Source organism: Patiria miniata, unplaced genomic scaffold (assembly GCF_015706575.1).
Source record: "Patiria miniata isolate m_02_andy unplaced genomic scaffold, ASM1570657v1 HiC_scaffold_5, whole genome shotgun sequence".
NCBI lineage: Eukaryota > Metazoa > Echinodermata > Asteroidea > Valvatida > Asterinidae > Patiria > Patiria miniata.
Window position 1 is genome coordinate 32,825,134 of NW_024037072.1, and position 19,503 is coordinate 32,844,636.

Consider the following 19,503-nt stretch of genomic DNA (forward strand, 5'->3'; position numbering starts at 1 on the left):
AGAGGGTCTTAATGGTCTCCGATGAGCGCCACGGTCTTTGAACATGCTCAAAACAATCGCAACACCTCTGCGCTCTGGCCAGGACGCCGTAATGACGCATCTCGGGCGCTGTGCGAGCGTGAATCGTGCGACATTGAAGTGGCATCGAGGCAGCCTATAGGCGCAAGGCAGTCGATGTAGTCTCTATGAGAAAGTAACTCGACTGCGATGTACTTGTAGAATAATTTTGAAACTGGACTGTGTATTGACCGTTTTGTCGTGGTATTTATACAGCGCAAGTGAAGTCACATGAGCGTATTTTGGTCGAATAGAGAGCGCGACGCGAGCTGCTAGGACGTATCAACTACAAGCAGAGCGTAGTGTGAGCGCAGTGACAGCGCAGCGGCAGCGACTAGATCGAGTAATTGAGCTTGACAGGGGCGCATAGAGAGCGAGTTGAGCGCATCGTAAGCGCGGGAAGAGCACAGTATGAGCGTAGCTTAAGCTTCTTTGATACAGCAAGTTGTCATTTTCTTGCGTCCGCGCTGCGATTGTTAAATTTATGAAATATTTTTGGTCGCCGTAAGGTCTCTTATGAGATCGCATATAATGTGACAGGCCCTTTAGCACTGGGGGAGCGTTGGGGGCTGACAGTGACAGGTATATTCAGACAAATTTGAAAGGTGAAAGGTGGTGCCGACAAAAATTTATGACCCGACAGACCACTTAGTGATTTTTTCCCGGGCACTTGGCCGGGGTGGGGGTGGGGGTAGGGGCACCTTCTGACATATATATGCTCTTAAAGATGGAAAAGACTTGACACCATCACACATTATGTGGCATCGTTATTCGTTGTGGCTATTAGACGGTTTTACCTATATAGGACAACGATTGTGCTGACAAACAACTGATGATCCCACCCCACCCTAGCAACGGAGGCTGTGAGGATGGATGCTGTCTATGTACGTTTCTAAAATACGTTTCAATGTCATTATACTATGGCAACGGGCATTTCTTCCCAAGGCCGCGGATTCTCGTTGAACAAGAAGAGCTCTACACGTGCGGGTGGTTAATCCACTCACGAGAAATATGACGGTGACAATAATTGATTATTATTAGTAGCCGTCGGAATACTTGAAATTTCACGATTTATGGGAAGTTGATTTGGTTCTTTGAAGTGCAAAAGAAAAATATACAAGCATTTTTTGCATTTGTACGGAAGCCCGTTCGTGCCAGTTTTTTAAAGTAGAAAAATATTTTTATTGCGAAATAACGCAATAGTATTGCAAAATAACGCAATAGTATTGCGAAATAACGCAATAGTATTGCAATATAACGCAATACTTTTGCGAAATAACGCAAAATAACGCAATAGTATTGCGAAATAACGCAATAGTATTGCGAAATAACGCAATAGTTTTTGCTAAGGAATGAAGGAACGCATGAGTCTGAATGATTGAACATATATAGGCCTACTATTTTATGACAGATAAGTTTTTATGGTGTTTAAAAGCCCAACCTGCATGGCGGATCCTGGATTTGTAAAGGGGATTAGCGGAAGAAGGGATCAAAAACCTAAAGCAATGACTGGAGATTGTATGACGAATTTTATTTCACGAATGTTAGTGAACATTGGCATTTATCAGACGGAAATTGATAGTTAGTCATCCCAACGATCTCCATAATCCAACACTGCCTATAATGACCCCATAAAAGCATGGAGAGCTTTGGAGAGTTAAAAGTACAGTTTTTTTGAAAAACTTGTAAAAATTCGTTCAGTTCTTTAACATGCTTAAAAACACTTTCCTAATTCATATCAGTATACAGTTTTCAAAAGTGATTCTTGATGCAAGGCATCCTTTTGTCAATTTAAATTGAATGGACCGGTTATGTACTTTCGGGCGGGGGCTGATATTGGAGGGGAAAACATATTAAAGTTGGAAAATTATTCTTATGTACATAATGATCGTTCGTTTAAATGTATTAGTTTTCTTCAGCGTTGTGGAATATTGGGCGTATAATATTGACGCATCCCCCCCAAAAAAAAAAAATCCCTTAAAATGTGTTGCCCCTCCCCCGCCCCGGCAAAAATGTCACAGAAATGTCTATTATGTGAACGTTTTCTGACAAGATCAAACATAGGCCTACTTGTTTTCAGCACCCCGCCCCCTTTCAAGCAAAACCGTACCGTACCACGACAAGAGCACAATGGATACAAACGCAATGACGGAGAAATGTATTGCGTTATTTCGCAAAAGTATTGCGTTATTGCGTTATTTTGCAAAACCATTGCGTTATTTCGCAAAACTATTGCGTTATTTCGCAAAACCATTGCGTTATTTCTCAAAACTATTGCGTTATTTCGCTTTCAGCCGCATCACGCACCTTCACCAACGTCTCCAGCACTGTATCCATATTGGAGGACGCCGCTCCATATAATGTGTCATGCCTTGTTTACATACACTGAAATTTTGGTTTAATTCCATTGGTAAACAACAGAGTTATTTAGGATAAAAAGTATAGGAATTTTTTTTTTGGACACGTAGGCCCTATATCAATATTTATGGTATTCCTACCTTGTTTGGTATAATAAGTGCAGTTATCAAGCCCGGGCATAGCCGCACGTACATTCACTGGGACTAAGCTGGCATCCTCCAACACACACTGCCCGGTGGTCTTCCCGTAGCAAAACTGTCGACAAATATCCTTCTTCAGGCACTCGGCGGCGCAATGACGCCTGGATAGGCCGACCGAGGAGGCAAAAACACGCTGTGGTACTGTCTGGTACTTCCCGCGCTCAGCCAATGCGAATGTACACGGCGCCGCCTCCGGTGCTGAGCCGTTTGCTGGTAAGATCTCGCTAGAGTAGATCACAGCAATCAGACAAACTTGCAGTACTCTCATTTTTGAGACAAAGGATCACTTTTGTAGTAAGACTTTTCTTTTTCCGTCCAAAAAGTACTTTTAATGAGAAGTGTTTCAGATGGCCATTGATCTCTCATGCACGACTCTGACTCTATTTATGAACCATGCATTTTACTTATAATTATAATGTCAGGCAACAACATAGGCTACACTGCACTTCACCAAGTAAAGTATTTCCTATGCGCAACACACCCTAAAAATGAAAGTCGACGTACAGCCGTTGGTTGTCGTATACAAGCTAATGTAGATGTATTAACTTTTGACCTATAAAGCAAGATAAGTATGCATGATGCACGAGGAAATATTTAAGAAATTTATATCATGTCATGAACCAGCTGTCTAGGGGGCACCAAAGCCAAGGGATGCGCGTCTCTTCCGCTGTGGTCCATCTATCTTTCATGGTGGCTCATCTGTCTTTCAGAATCTGTGTCTCTGTCTCACTCGAGGGGGAAGCTCATTTTCCAAAGGGGGTTTTATATCTGTCCAGCCTCCACAATTGAGTCGCGGCCGCGAGTTATTGAGTTGCAGCCGCGAGTTCATCACACCGAAAGAGAGAAATTCCCAAGGGTGGGTTCAGAAAACTGTTTTTGGCGGGGGAGGGTCCCCAAAAAGTGGGTCAAAAATTTACGACGTGGGGTTCGGGATTCTAAATGTTCTGTGATGCGATCTGAGGCAATTTCTGACCACTTTAACCATTTTTTTTCAGGAAATGATAGTGGTATACGCAGTGGTTGCCTTTTCTGCGACGCCACTTAAAATAAAAGAAATTGGGTTGGTGTTTATTTGGGGGGGGGGGAGGCACATGGCCCCCTTGGTGTCCCCCCCCCCCCCCCCCCCCCCCCGCCGTTGTAAACACCCCGTGAAAATGAACTTGCCCTCTCGGCAGAAAGAGACATGCACCACCGCACCGCGCGAAGGACAAACGCCGCATCGCTGTGAAAGACAAATACGTACCTAGCACTAAACTCAATAGCATGAGGAAATCCATTAGTCTTTAGATGTTTACCTAGATTTATAGCGATTTGTGATAAATACCACGTGCACGTGACCGTAACATTTAATACTGCACAAAATTATTTTGCCTCTATTTACAAACTTTTCATAAACATCTTTCCGAATTGTTACAAACAATTTTCGTAAAGTATAAAATCAATTTTGTTTGCTTTTTTGGAAAAGTGTAATTTGGTAGTTTTATTTGGTGGGAAACGTATAGGGCCTTATTTGTGGTCAAGTTTCCGGGTACAAACCGAACGACCACCAAGTGACATGTAGAAGCTCCGGCCAGAGTTTAAAAATATAGAAACGGATTGTACACCTTCATGCCTTGTATGTTAAATGTGAGGTGTATACAAAATTCAGACATATTGCAGCTACATTTACATTGATGCTGCACATTAAGGCATGGGCTATATTGAGGTACAAAGTTTGAGCTACAGTTATGTCAGGGGTTATATTTAGGTCCGTGGGTCTTTTTAAGTCTTCATACAAGCAAGCTCTCATCTCCCATTATGCATCTTAGCCTTCTCTCCTGGTTGAGTCTACTGCGTTTCTTTTTCCCTCAAATATTTGGTTTGATTATCTTTTTTTTTCTTTTCTTTTTGTGGCTCATACAGCCTTTTGCCATCTATTCATCGTATTGCCTCTGTCATCAGTATATGTTCCCTGTCTCGTGTCTGCTTACCATTGTAATGTTTTTGTTTGTCTGTTTGTTGGTTTTGTGTTTGTTTGTATGTCCTGTGTAGTTTCTTCGGCCGTTTTCCACAAGCTTCTGCTTATGAAAACAGCCCCATGCTCTATTTGCTTCTTTTTTCTTTTCTTTTTGCTGTTAATTTGATATTTACTGCTTTATTGTTTAACCCTTTTCTCTAAAGTTTGTATATATATGTTTTTTTCTCTCTTCATGAAGCACGGAAATAAATAGGAAGTTGAATTGAAATATGAAATTGAAAATTGAATTATGCACACTAACGGACAATTTGTGGTGCATTTTGGGGCGATACATACGTAAAATTAAAAAAAAAAAAAAGGACCCGTAAGGCCAAAAAAAAAAGTCTCCGGCTTCTGGTATGGAGCTTGCCCCAAAAGTGGTGCGGCGACGCGGCTTTTTTTTTTTTTTTACCTGGTTTTTTTTTTTTGGGGGGGGGGCTTCAAATGTCGGCTGATGACTGCAAATGGTGCCCGACTAAACTTAGTGCAAATATATGGGAGTCCAGAGAGGCCACATAAAGCTTATTCTCGATCATAACCCCATCTAAAAACACGTTAAAATTGTGCAGCAGCAGGATTCCAGTCAAACCAGTGAGTTTGGCGGTTTTGAGACATCATCTTGTATTGAAAAAAAACCTTTTTCATTTTGCCGACGCGCATGGCTACGGCGACGCGCGCGCATACCAGAAACCGGAGACTTTTTTTTTTGGCCTAACGGCCAATGGCATAAAAAAGAGCACGGTTTCTTTTTTTTTTAAAGAGCACTTGTTCATAAAAATGGGGAATTGTTAACAAAAAAGGGCCACTCTTTACCAGTGGCGTAGCCACGGGGGGGGGGGGGGGGGGGGCGTGGGGGGCGACAGCCTCCCCCCCCATGAAACCTTGTCGCCCCCCCCCCCAGTCGGCCCCCCAACTGAGATTTTGAGTTTCTAAAAAATTATCATTGATCATGACGCCCCCCAGGAAATGTTCCAGCCCCCCAGCGCCCCCCCCCCCCCCCCCCCCCCCCCCCACTGAAAAATTCATGGCTACGCCACTGCTCTTTGCATATTGGGGGGGGGTAATCGCTGGTGAAAAAAATGAATTTGAATGAAAAAGGGAAGTCTTTACAAAATACTGGGGGATAACCCCCCCCCCAAACCCACACCACTCCCACTCCTGCCGGCTACGCCTATGAAATTGGAATCACGTTGGAATTTTTGTCAATTTTTGAGTCATAATCACGAGAGGGCGCTATACACGTTTATAGCTCCCAGACCCTCCGACACTTTAGGACTTTGAGGTGCAGGGTTGGGGCTAAATTTAGGCCAAAGCCCGGTTACATCATTTGTCTTAGGCTTATTCCTGGCAAAAATCAAGAGAAACACTAAAGGAATCATATAATAAAAAATTGGGTTGAAAGAATTTTAACAGTTTGAGTAAAATGTGGTTTTTTTTGCTGGTTTTTCTTCTACACGAAAACAAAGGAATGCCCACACTATGTAAAACAAACATGGGTGTGTTTGCACCTATAACGCACAAATGATACATCTGAATTATGTTTTATGTCTTTGTACCATTTTATGGCTGTTTAGTTTTTATTCATGTGTAATAATAACTTTTTTATAATTTAAAACGACTTCGATGTTATTGGGGCCAGATTAACAAGAGGAGAGTTTGCTAGGGGCGACTTGACTAAGGGGCGAGTTGGCTAGGGGACGAATTTACCGGGGCAACTTGACTATCGTGAGTTGTTAATTGGAGCCAAATGACAAGAGGAGAGTGTATTAGGGGCGAGTTGGCGCGGACGAGTATGTTGAAGTTACTTGGCTAGGGTGCGAGTTGGTCGGACGAGTTGGCTAGGAGGTGAGTTAATAAGGGCATTGACCAGGCCGGGTTGGAAGGAAATGGACGAGTTGGTCATTGGGCGAGTTGACCTGCACTCAAAGTCAGCTTCTTGCTGTCTTTGTTAAAGGGGCCAAGCAATGATTTTGTTTCTAGGAACATATTTTGTGCAACTTTCTACTCTTCTTAACTGTATTAAAACTATTCGACATCCCTTTTTGGTTAATTTTATTCAAAAGTGCAGTTCTTTGAACAGTTAAACATTTCCCATGATTTTCCGGACAATTGAGGGCGCTGTTGCAGTGGTTTTCTGTTCAAATTGTTATCCCAACATTTGCTTGTTGAAAACATTTGTGAGTAAGGGTTGTTCATTAGCTTACTGCCATGTACTAGCGCAACAACAAAATAATCATCAAAGAAAAGAAATTGATGACAGCAACTTATCCAAAATTCTAGCATTTTTTTTGTGCTGAACTAGCCGTAACACTGACGTTTTTTTCCGGCATTACATCACAGTTTTTTTCCCATGTGGAAATGTGGATTGAAAAAAAATCCAGAAAAGCCATCAAAATACCCTCAGAAATGGCAAAACAAGACTTGCAAAATAAGGTGAAAATTAATGGGACACAAAAGTGCATGTTCAAGGATAGTTTTATAAAAAATACATTGTATAGGTCCTTCTCAACAATTCTATAATGTTGCACACCAAGTATACTTTGAACACTTATTTTAATTTATACAAACGTGCCGACATAGTACTCTGGGAAAAAAAACAGTGCAGGGAGGACGTTAAAATGTATTCATATATCGCTCTATAAATAATTTACATAAGTCTGTAATGTACAGATAAAACAATTACCAACTTTTTGAACAGCCTCGTTCACGGACATAGCCACTTCCGACATAAAAGAGAAATGTAGTTGCTCAATGCTCCAATTGCTGTTAGTAATTAAATATACTTCTAGACAAAGGTGGTAGTGTTACTACTTCATAACCCCTCCCCCCCCCCCCCACCCAAGTCAAAACTAAAGTAAACAATAAATATTTCCTTTAAATGAAATGAACTTTAAATAGATATTAGACTCAAGGGCGGATACAAGGTTGAGGTGTAAGTGCATGGCTAACCAACCCGACTGTTGACTATACACAAGATGCCAAACAAATCCCATATGTCTTTCTTGAATAACGCCATAATTTACTACATGTATTGCAATCTTGACTTACTGCTCCACACCTCATCCATTCCCAACCCCACCCCCTTGCCAAATTGTTGGATTTCGACACCCCTGCCACCCCCTTTTGGGAAATCCTGGATCCGTTATTAAAACAAGTTACTGTAATGGACCATGCATATTCATGTAACCTTTGACCTATACCTCCCATGGTTACTTGATTACTGTACATGGTAGCGTGGAACATGACCTACAGAACTTTACCTAATACATCGCCTAGTCTTTTCATTATTCTATCTGTATTATCATATCACATTTACGACATTATTGGACATTTTCCCTCGTATTCATATACAGTACTCAATGAACTTTACCTTGGTGCAATTAAGGGAATAGATGTGTGTTTCGGAGGTATTAAACACTTTGTTTAAGACCGGTTGGAGTCTGGATGGGTGATAATAATACCCGAGGCGAACTGTATTAGGTATTTATGAATATTTTTAAAACCATCTATGGCGACCATTTTGAATTTCAAACAGGCCGCCATTCATGATTTTGTAGATATTTCGATGTATGTTTGCACCTAAAACATAAGGATATGAATTTGGGGTTTTGGGGTTTGTAATCGTTTCGGTTTGCTATATTGTATTGATTTGTTTTTTGCAAAATATCAATTTTTAAATTGTGCAACATTATGAAAGTCAATTTGAAAATGACAAAACTGACGGCCTTTCTTTATTGGCGTCAGTGGGTGTAATCTCTCAGATATACCGGCCATGGGTTGGTCACTGTCCTTTTGAACTGTGAAGGAAAGTACATTCGTTACGGTGAACCATGGAGTAAGTGTGTTCTTATTCCTCCATGGGTGATGTAAACTGAAAACTTGGAGGCCGTTGTCCGTCATTATATGAGTTCTGCAGGTCTCTAGTCTATCACCCAGCTGCCTTTCGTTAATCACCCAGCTTCTTGGCCTTTCGTTTTTGCCCGAAGCTCAAAGTAAACAAGCCCTGGAAAAAACTTATTTCGCCGTCACTCATTTGACTGTATTGCGTGATTCGGATCATTGGAGATGGGTGTGCCGACCGTCGTGCTTGTCGCCATCTCCAGCGACAGGTCTACCTCGTTGATGTGAGCGGATTGGACCGTTTCGTCCTCCCTGTAGCTCGCGGCAGGCTGGTCGACTTCACCCGGTGAGCAGCCGCAGATGAGCCCGCAACACCACACGCCCAGGTTGCACGCCCGCGTCCTTATCTGACTGTGGGTCGGTCCACTTGGCAGGTGATTATCATTTCCTTTGATTTCTTGACTTTCTTTCAGTTGCTTTTGAAGCTACATGAAGCGGAAAAAAGTTACGAGAGGTAATGTAACTATGATCCTACATATAACTCATTGATGGGGGACTTATTTTCGGGGTAAGGATAAGTCGTAGCTTCAATTCAAAGACTAGCTTCAAATAGATTTCCCTTTTCTCTGAATTTTGTTTGGGGGCTCAAGGGTTAGGACATAGGCCTCTAACTATAGGGAATCCCGTTGTCTTACGTCATTTGTCTTAATGTATAGTTTTCAATCTTGATTCTGCCTCATTTTTTTTGTTGAGGCCTATATTGCCTATAAAAACCACAACAGTTGAAAGACTAGAAAGTCATTACCTGTGCAACCTTTTCTTTCAGTGCGCGATTCTCCTGTATCATCTCTCTATTGTTGTTCATGCTGTCGTTGGAATTACGTGTCATGGTCCTAGTTGTTGATTCACGCATGGGGTCTTCCATAGGGTTTTTGCGTACGGCTAGAACCTGCACCATGCACAGAAAATACAATACAATTCAAATACAATTCGTAGAAATACCCCATAAAATATTTCCGATGACCAATTAACAACACTTTTATTACTAGAACAACAGGTTAATGTGAAAACATTCGTTCAAACCATTCCTGTTAAATACTGAAGAAAACGGTTATGGTCTGGTTAAACCAGACGAAATGTCAATAATTATAATCACTATTTTTGGAGACACAGTTTCGTAACAACTTTTAAATGTCAAGAACATGTAATTGAGCGGTATGATTTCCATGATAATTTTTAAAATTATTTCACTGCCTTCACCTTCGGTAGAAAAACAATAAGAATCGCCAGCGTGGTACAGAAGATGGTGATGCCCGAATTGAAGATGAAGAGAGTTTGTGGGTCTCGACCAAGGACCAAGTTGATAGCTAGACCCACGATGCATAGTATGACGACGTTATAGACGCTGATGCCGATCAGTTTGCTGTCATTCAGTGCTGGAATAGTCACCTGCAAACAAACAGCAATTGAAAGCTTGATAAAACAATAGGACGGAACTTTCCTTTGCAGACTCTTCAGAAGACGTAGTCAGCGTTGACGAGAGAACAGTCGAACTTGCACGTATCTGACTAAAAGACTGCAGCTACAAGTTTGAGTGTTTCAAGTTCTTAGCATCATATCCTGTCTTCCACACATTTCTAAGAAGTTGTTAAAAAGTAAACTTCTGTATGAGGTGTAATTCTGGACCATTCTGTAAAACGTTGGTAATTCTTAAACCCAGTGAGCAGTTATTGAGTTCTAGTGAGGAGTCCTGTGTAGGGAAGCACGCGAGGGCATGTCTGGACTGTGAGTGCCGCTCAAAGTAGTGAGACGGGGGGGAGGGGGTTGATTAGCCGCTTTAACCACCCCCCCCCCCCCAAAAAAACACACACACACACACACCCAGACACACACACACACACACAAATTAATTAATAAATAAAAAAGAAGCCCTTTCCAGCAGAAAGATAAAGATTACTTTATATTTCTAAACGAGGCATGTTATTCGCTTACTTGGTCAATTTAACTTTCGTTAATACTGTTCAGTAATATATACTCGTTACTCTTACTATGACTTAAAAACAGTAACAATGTCGGCATTTTTTAAAATCTTCGAGTGATTACACGTTGTCAGGCTTTGTTTATAGGAATGCAATAGAAACATATGTGCAGACCTGTCGTGTCTCCCAGGCCAAGAAGGCGCCAAAGATCAGCAGCAGTCCCTTGAAGGAACACACGCCAATCGTCCAGTACAGGTAGTATTCCCCAGTGCACATCGTAATGTACGGAACGAGTATCAGCGTGGCATTCTCTGTGTCTTGCTGTGAGGAAAACAAAATCGGAAGGAAGGAAATTCACTCAGAGAAGAATTTACCGAAAACAATGGATCACCAGGAGGATGAGACACTTCCCGGTTTCTTGATGAGAGCAAAATTCAAGACATGCAATTCGTTAGAGATACATCATGATGTGTGGCAGTCACACAGAGTGTGCCAAAAAAAGTCTAACATTCAGAAAACAAAAAATTAAAACTGATTAACTTTTTTTCCTTCATCCTCAATGAATTTATATATTACATTAAAGCCTGACTATTTCTCAATCCACTCTTTTTTACCCTATTCCATTTGGGTCCCTAGATCCAGAAATACAATCAATTAAGTGAAAGGCTGTAAATTTTACTTGGGCCACTCTCACCTGTGATGTCACCAACTTCAATGCCTATTCAATGCCTAGTGCTTAACCCAGCTCCAGCATATCCAGGTGAGAGTGGCCCAAGTAAAATTTACACCCTTTCACACAACTGATTGTATTTCTGGATCTAAAGACCCAAATGGAATAGGATAAAAAGGAGTGGATTGAGAAATAGTCAGGCTTTAATGTAATATATAGTTTCACTGAAGAAAAAAAAGTAAACAGTTATAAACATTTGTTTTCTGAATGCTGCACTTTTAAAAATTAAATATATGGCCACAAACACACAAACTGTGAGAAAATGTGCACAGTTACAAATTATTTTTGACGGGAAAAAGAAACCTTTTTTTCCTCCTGAAAATTGTTGACAGTGTGCTCTCGTGGTCATTTTTATCAAACCATTTATCATTGGCGTCACCGCCATCAAATAACTTTCATTTCTTATAACGCTGTTTTTTATAGTTATCTTTAAATTAGACAGGAGATTTCTAATGTCGCACTAAGGCCTAACATTTGGTAGTCCGAGTATCAGTCATTCAATGAAAACCGCGCACCGGTGAAGGGAGCGCAAACGTGTAGTCTCAAACACAGAAATCACCGCATTGTTTGTCAGGGTGAGATAATAGAAATGCGAATGTCCCAATTCGTTCGACGTCATGTTAGACACAACACCCTGAATGATAGCAACCTGCACCGCAGTGGTCAGGGAGCACACCCCACCCTCCACCCCGCTTGGGCCTCATGCCTCTCATACCTCCTCCCTTTCGCTAAGAACTTGCAGAAGAAGAAGGGTTTGTGTGCATTAAAACTATGATTAAATCTGCTTTAAAGGGACCTTTAAATGTATTTTTTTTTAAGCTATCCTTTGTGTCCCATTTTACCTCATTTTCAATTTTCGTTTTGCCATTTTCAGGGGTATTTTAGTGGGGTTTTTTTGTTTTTGTTTTTTTATGCTAATATGAATTTCCATATTCATGAGGAAAACTGTGATATCATTTCAGGCAAAAACCTCAATGTTACAAATAGTTTATGCACACAATTTGCCAGACATTTTGGATATTTCCCTGTCGTAAACTTTCTTTTCTTTGATGATTTTCGTTGTTGTGTCAGTACAGGCAGTAAGCCAATGAGCAAAAGCTTCTCCAAAATGTTTTCAATGAGCAAATTTGCGGGTGCACAATTTGAACAGAAAACCCCTCAAATGAACAGCGTCTTACTGACATGACATCACAGTAACAGCGCCCTCAGTTGTCCGGGAAAGCATGGACAATTTTAAATGGTGAAAGAATTGCACTTTTCAATAAAATGAACCAAAAAAGGGATGTCAATTAGTTTTCATATATTGAAAAGACATATAAAGTAGCACAAAATTATGTTCCTAATAATATTCACTTCACGGGCGTTTTGGTGTTTCCTGCTTATTGGGTGTTATATGACAGGCGGATCCAAAACACATTTTTCTTGGCTCTTGATTTAGTAAAGGATGACCCCTCGACCCATTGCCCTCCAGACCTTATCGATTTATCGAGCGGTGATATATAGTTCCTTGACCTTTACCTTTTCAGGAAGATATATTTTATCCACATGCCACGGGAAGATGAGTTGCCATGGTACCAGAATGACAACATCAATCAGGAGCAGAGCAGCTACCATCAGAATAAGCTGGCGATCCTGAACAACCTGTGAGACGCACGTGAAACACAGCAGGAAAAAAATTGGGAAACTTAAATTTAAGTATAGGTTTTCCCGGACAATTTCCTGAAATGTTCATTCACTTCTGAAAATCGGTCATTCATTTTCGTCTGAATTTGAGAATTGCTCTGAACACGCGTTTTTCATTTTCGCTACCAGAGCATTCGATTCCATTTCACTCAGTTCAATTAATTAAGTGATTGAGCAGCACCTTTCGCTTATGTCCATTCAGATTCGTTTACAAGACTTCCATTTTGCTTTTAGAGGGCGATTTCAAACATTCCCCATTCTATTTCACTTTTTGGTATCAGGTTTGGAATTCTGTGATGTAATCTGCTATTTTGAATGCGAAAAACGTGCTTTTGATTGCACATTTACGAAATTGTATTCCAGAACTCTGCGCGAAAAGGTATGCTTGCGTAAATGAATGCACAGGTAACGTAATTGGTCGTCTGTTTCTCATAACCGAATGCACGGACTATGAAAACGATTGAACTTTCGTTGAATTGAAATGGGATTAAAGACGTGCATTCAAATTCAGACGAAAACGAATGACCGATTTCCAGAAGTGAATGAACATTTCAGGAAATTGGCCGGGAAAACCTTTATTTTGGGATTTTGCTTTTACGTTAATGGTGCAAATATTTTCCTCCCATCCATTAAGCACCAAGGCTGACGGAAATATCCTTGAATGTGTTTCAATCAATTTAACAATGTAATAAATAATGAATAAAAAAACTGAATCCCTTAAAAAAACAAAAGAAAACAAGAATGACAAAGTTATGATAAAAACACCAAAGGCCCCTTTTTCAGGAAAGTGTAGACCTTCAAATTTAGGATTCGAAATGACAGACCAAATCACCTTTCTCTTGGGTGTTTTCCTCGCCACCACTTTGTGGACTCTCCAGGTTTTACTGAACATCGCTCCAAAGGCTAAAACAAACCCAACGACGAGAAACCACACTCTGATCTAGAGAGAAGAAAATAGAAAAGGGAGGCGACATTACACCAACGGATTGAGAATGAACATAACATTATAAATGAAAATAACGATGGATTTGTCATCACTTGGGTGTGTTTGTTTGTTTGCTTCCTATGGCATTGGCGTTTTGGCAAACATTTTTGGTATGCCTATATTGCGGTTGTAGCCTGCACATTTCTTATAACTTGAAGGTTATTTGAATACAATTCATGAAAAAAACACGTTTGTCACTGCAGTTGATATTCTGCAGTCTTTCATTAAATTTACGTTGCTTTACATGTTGTGTTGTGGATAGGGAAAACAGTGTCACAATGTCACGCGTAGTCACGCCAATTCTCTGGTCTATTTTGGTCCCTGTCTTCTCAAGTAAGCTACATCTTACCATGACGTACGTATTTCTAAGAATAACAGTGTCCGAACCGATACTGACAATTATAATTTCTATTCAGTATTCGTATTCATTTGGCTTTTCATAGCAAAACAAGAATGTCAGGCAATTCTTCAAATCTCAAAGCGAGAGATAAATTTAACTCAATAAATAAAGCAATCTCAGTGAAAGCATTTTCTTTTGAACTTTAAGAAAATTTATTTTCAACAAAAAAATACAGTTAATTGCGACACAATTTACAAGTTAAGCCTAGTTTCCATGTCGGTAAGAAACGCAGACAAGATCCAAACTACTACGCAGACATAATACAGTTTGTCCCCAAAAACTTTGAAAAATGTTAATTGTGCAGATACTCCTAAGCCTTGGCCTCAACCCCTTTGAGTTTCATATAATTTCAGTGACACATCACTGCACAATTGTCAATTTAGCACAACAGCATTTTTGGACACTGTGACCAAGTGCCATGCATCAATCAATGTCAGTGCCGTTTTCTGTATGCTGTGTACAATCCTACATGTGGAGAAAAAAGGGCAAACTTTGGGATTGGAATAATTTGCCCTTGAGCATTAAACTGATGTCTTGCCATGATGACTGATAGCCAGGAAAATGATTCCAAACCCAACTGCAACCCTTTTCACAACGTGAAGGATCTTACACATCTTACTTAACACAGTACTGATAATGAATAAGGCAAGGAACTTGGTCACAGTGTCGAAAAGTGTGATCAATTGACAATTGTGTAGTGATGCGTGACTGACATGAAATGAAACCCATAGGCTAGGGGTTTAGGCCAAGGCTTAGGTGTATTTGCACAACCCCCCGAACAAAATTCACAATTGACCTCATGGTTTTGTAGTAATTTCAAAAATAGTCAGACGGACACTTTTTGGGGACATACTGTTTACATAATGTGAATATTTCATCCGCACGCACGGACAACCCAGAAAGACACAAACTATCTCGCAGACGGTTCCGCGCACTGTCTGCGCAATCTGCATATTAACGTCGATATATGGAAACTAAGCTTTAGAGGGATGTTTCACAAAACGAGTGAAAAAAGTAAACTCAAGAAGGATCCTGATAATTTCAGGGTTTACCTTGAAAAGAATTGATTCAAATAGTTTTAAAGAAACTAACTTCATCTGAGACGATTTTGGATTCCAGTGACTTACAAAAGCAGATTAATAGACCTAAAACTTAATGACGTCACGCTTTGTTTACTAGTGCGCTTCCCTATGGGAGCCAGGTGGGGACGATTTGCTGGCCTCCCCACCTGTCTCCCATCGGAAAGCGCACATGTAAACTAAGCATGACGTCATTATGTCTTGGGTCTTTTTGCAGGGTTGAAGGCAAACACAAATATTCATTAATTTTTACATACATGGCAAAACAGCACCAGGTGCTTTTCGGCCACCAAATTCGTATCGATTCCATACAGGACAACCGATGCATAAACAATGACGGTGCCAATCAGGATGATGTTGTTGAGATTAGGGCTGGACATTCGGACAATCCTGGAAAACAAAACAAAAGCATGGGCATTCATCTGAAAATGCAATTCACATAATGGATAAAGGCGTATAGCTGGAGCGTCCAAATTTGAACAGAACTCCGAAGCAAGGCACGGTCAAATATATGAACAGCAAAATGTCTAAGGTCCTATAGAGTGCGTCACTCGATTACTTCCCCCAGCTTACTCGCGCCTGGCTCCTCGCGTGATGACAGACATGCGCAGTGGAGCTAAATAAACGAACGGGTTCGGGTAAAGTTTCGTGCAAGAGCTGGAAAGTTGAACTTTGACATGACACTGAGGCTGAATCAATTGTCTAGAGCTAGGTCTAGGTCCATGCCCGTTGAAAATACGCGGGGACGGGCTGACAATAGACGTAGCCGTAGCTCTGGAAGCCCGTTTCGGACTGATCATGAGGCGCCCGCCGGACCTCACGTTGGCAGCCATGTTTATTGGTTGGCCTTATGGGATACTTACCCAAGTAGCCGGCTCGGCGAGTCGGTTACTTGGGCCAGGCTCGAGTAAGCGCGAGAAGTCACGTGAGAGGTAAATCGAACGCTGTCGGGCTTGCACGAGTAAGCGCGGGGGAAGTAATCGAACGCACCCATAGACTCCCAACGTAAGCCCGATCCACAAGTCAGTCGGTTAATGAACCAGCCAGCTGAATCGGGGAGTGAACCAAACAGTGAACAAACCAGTCAACCAAGCTGTTTAACGCTCCATTCAATCAGCCTGTCAACCAGCTGTTTAACAAGCCAGTCACCAAGTATCTAGCTCGACTAGCTCGACAACAAGTATCAGTTTTAAGCAGTCAACCAGATACTTAAAGGTTGATTACGGCCTGAAATCCCAAAAAAATTCATGTTTTGGATTGTTTGCTTATGCGTTTTAAAAAGGTCTAGTTGAAAGGAAACTAACCTAATGTCATACCTTCCCGAGAAAAGACCCCCAAAACGGTTGTTTACATCGGACACGACGGAGTGTGCACACGTATTTCCTGTCGTTTTCATTCAATGCATGATACACGTTGTGCGTGCCACAGAAATTACACACAGCACCAATACACATATGTTGTTTCTTACATGTTCCTAAAAGGCGACCACTGTGCGGCTGGAATCACAACTAGCTTTGAACAGCTCGATTTTTCGGGACAAAATGTGACCCCTGAAATTCGTTCTCGCATAGTTCTCGCAGGAATAACACAAAAACGCACAGTTTTTAAATGATGGTTGTGTGGACGTTTATATTTTTCTTTTAAATGCTCTTTCCTTTTACGCGTTTTGTAGCTTAATATTGCAGGCCGTAATATCCCTTTAACCAACCACTGAACCAACCAATCAACCAGCGAATCAACCTTGGCCTTGGGGAAATCTCCAACTTGAAAAAAAAATACATCGTTATTAAATCGCTTCTTCAACTTACCTCAGGGCACGGTACCGGATATTAAAAGCAAGAAAGAATAGAGACAGAAGAATGCCAATGCCAGCCAAGGACGCGAGACTAACAAACACGATGAAATCGATACCAACATATTCCTCAACTCTGTCGATCCGAATGACCGGCGTTCTATCAGGCGGAACTTCCCCACCTGTCGATGAAGAAAGAAATAATTGTGAAAATTAATGATAAAAAAAAACAATTATACAATCCCACACTAACAGCATTGCCATGAACCACACACTTAGAGGTAATAGTCATAAACCTTTCAAAATATCACGAAATATTCTACTTGATTGTAAGCAAATAATATATTGTATACGAAATATTCTACTTGATTGTAAGCAAATAATACATTGTATAGAATCGTGCGTACTGTGAAATCTTTGCGCCTGAATGCTGCCCTTTCGAGAAACGAGGAATAATCATCATTTCCTCGCGAGATATCTATTTATCACATTTCTTCACCCAGGGTGTGCCCAAACAGTTTAAAACTGGTTTCCATAGGGGCCCTGCATACACTACAAACGACTACGCACATGTACAAATACAATACATGTACATTACAAATACAAAACACCACAATGAAATAAAATGAAAGCATATGGGATTACTGCTTGATCGTAAAGCAACTATTATAAATATTGTACAACATTACAAAGAAACATGTTCAATGGTTTGGACCAAACCATCACGCATTTAACAGAAACCTGTGCTTTGCATCGAAAAAAAAGATGCATTTTCAGCTTTCTCAAAAAGCATGATGTCTACTATGCTGAAATTTTGACAGTTTATTATTTCTTTTGATAACCTGCTTCAGATTGATTGTATTGCTCCTTAAACCACCATTAACACATTTTGTGTTTATTTTTGGCAAACGGTGTCCAACTTGGGGAAAAAGACATTTCTGTTGCAAGAAACAAAACGATTTCAAATGATATTAAATTTTTATAATGTGCTGATAAAAGATGCTGCCTTTGTTTTATTTAACGAAAAATGTATGCAACCATTTCGGAAAAGTCTTTTAGTTTGACTTGCTCTGGCAAACAAAAAGATCCCCTCATTGAGTTTAGTTCCCGATCTCAACATTATCCATTCTGATAGGGGGAGACCAGTCCACCCTGTATGAGCTGAATTATTGCCACAGACCGTAAATAATTCAGAACTTGTTAAGCAGTTACTGCATAGCCAAACTTGAGCAATTTGTTTCTTTCAATATCTCGATCAAAAGTGAATCACTTTTGTATTACTTTGAAATATTTTTGAAAATAGCAAACACAGTACATCTTGCAAATTATTTCTTTGAGAAATTTTGTGAAGAGTAAGATTTTATACCTGGCCATATGATTTCCGAAGTCATCCTCAGCACATCATTTGCCGTATCGTAAGTCCCAATATTCACCTCTGTATACTCTGTTAATAAAGGCAAAAGAACAAAGAATTTTGACAAATCCCATATAGATTGCAGAAAAGCCCCTTGGTTTATTCTCAGTCGAGATGGCGGGCCTTAAAAAACATAAGATGTAAAACTGCATGCGCTCCTATGAGAACAGGTAAAAACAAGTGATTTAACTTAAAGACGGTAAATCTCGTCTTTGCCTTTCAGGGTCAGCGGGAGCAACATTAAAGCCGGGCAGTGTCACAATTTACAAGTACAGGGTGAGGAAAAACACGAAACCCAAATGTCGGGACTATTGTTTTATTGAAGTTCTGCATGTAGCACTTTCAAAATCTAGTACATAAACGCCCAATTCATGAGCTTTATTTTAGTACAAGAATCATTCAAATCACTTACGTACTATTCAAGTTACGGAATTTTAAACGCAACCACCGTTTGAAGGTTCTGTTCACGGATCACCAAAAAGGTGTGTGTTTTTTCAGCAAAACGAAAACAATTCACACACATCCCTATGTGATTTGTTTTCGTTTTGCTGAAAGAACACTGTACTTTTTTGGCGATCCGTGGACAGACCTTAAAACGGTGGTTATGTTTAAAATTCCGTAACTTAAAAAGTACATAAGTGATTTGAATGATTCTTGTACTAAAAGAAAGCTTATGTTTGGACTTTAATATCCTAGATTTTGAAAATGCTACATGCAGAACTTCCCTAAAACAACGGTCCTAACATTTGGGTCTCGTGGGTTTTTTTTACTCACCCTGTATTATTAGGATCTTTCACTGCATGAAAACAGATCGGTTAATAAGGTAAATTTATCGATTTGTGGTTTTTTTTGGCAACTTTAATTTCAGTTACTTGTCAAGAAAATCAGTCAGGAGTTTGGCGTTTTTAAGAGTGCAGTCCAAGTGAACATTTTGCGCAAAGTATGGGCACGTTTCCTTCGTTCAGACTGTGACAGAACCATCCAACACAA

The 19,503-nt window shown here is 40.4% G+C and overlaps 1 protein-coding gene across 2 annotated transcripts in view; it reads right to left on the minus strand.

Moving 5' to 3' along the window:
- Positions 1–7,068: 7,068 nt before the first annotated feature.
- Positions 7,069–19,503, minus strand: part of LOC119741448 — a 43,227-nt gene continuing 30,792 nt past the window's right edge. For both annotated transcript variants that reach the window (XM_038217200.1, XM_038217198.1), the window contains exons 12-20: positions 18,466–18,543; positions 17,116–17,281; positions 15,565–15,697; positions 13,676–13,783; positions 12,679–12,801; positions 10,605–10,751; positions 9,712–9,900; positions 9,257–9,400; positions 7,069–8,936 (exon numbers count right to left, since the gene is read on the minus strand). In XM_038217200.1, the coding sequence (XP_038073128.1) occupies positions 8,637–8,936; positions 9,257–9,400; positions 9,712–9,900; positions 10,605–10,751; positions 12,679–12,801; positions 13,676–13,783; positions 15,565–15,697; positions 17,116–17,281; positions 18,466–18,543 (1,388 nt within the window). In that variant the 3' untranslated portion in view covers positions 7,069–8,636. The remainder of the gene's footprint in view (positions 8,937–9,256; positions 9,401–9,711; positions 9,901–10,604; positions 10,752–12,678; positions 12,802–13,675; positions 13,784–15,564; positions 15,698–17,115; positions 17,282–18,465; positions 18,544–19,503) is intronic.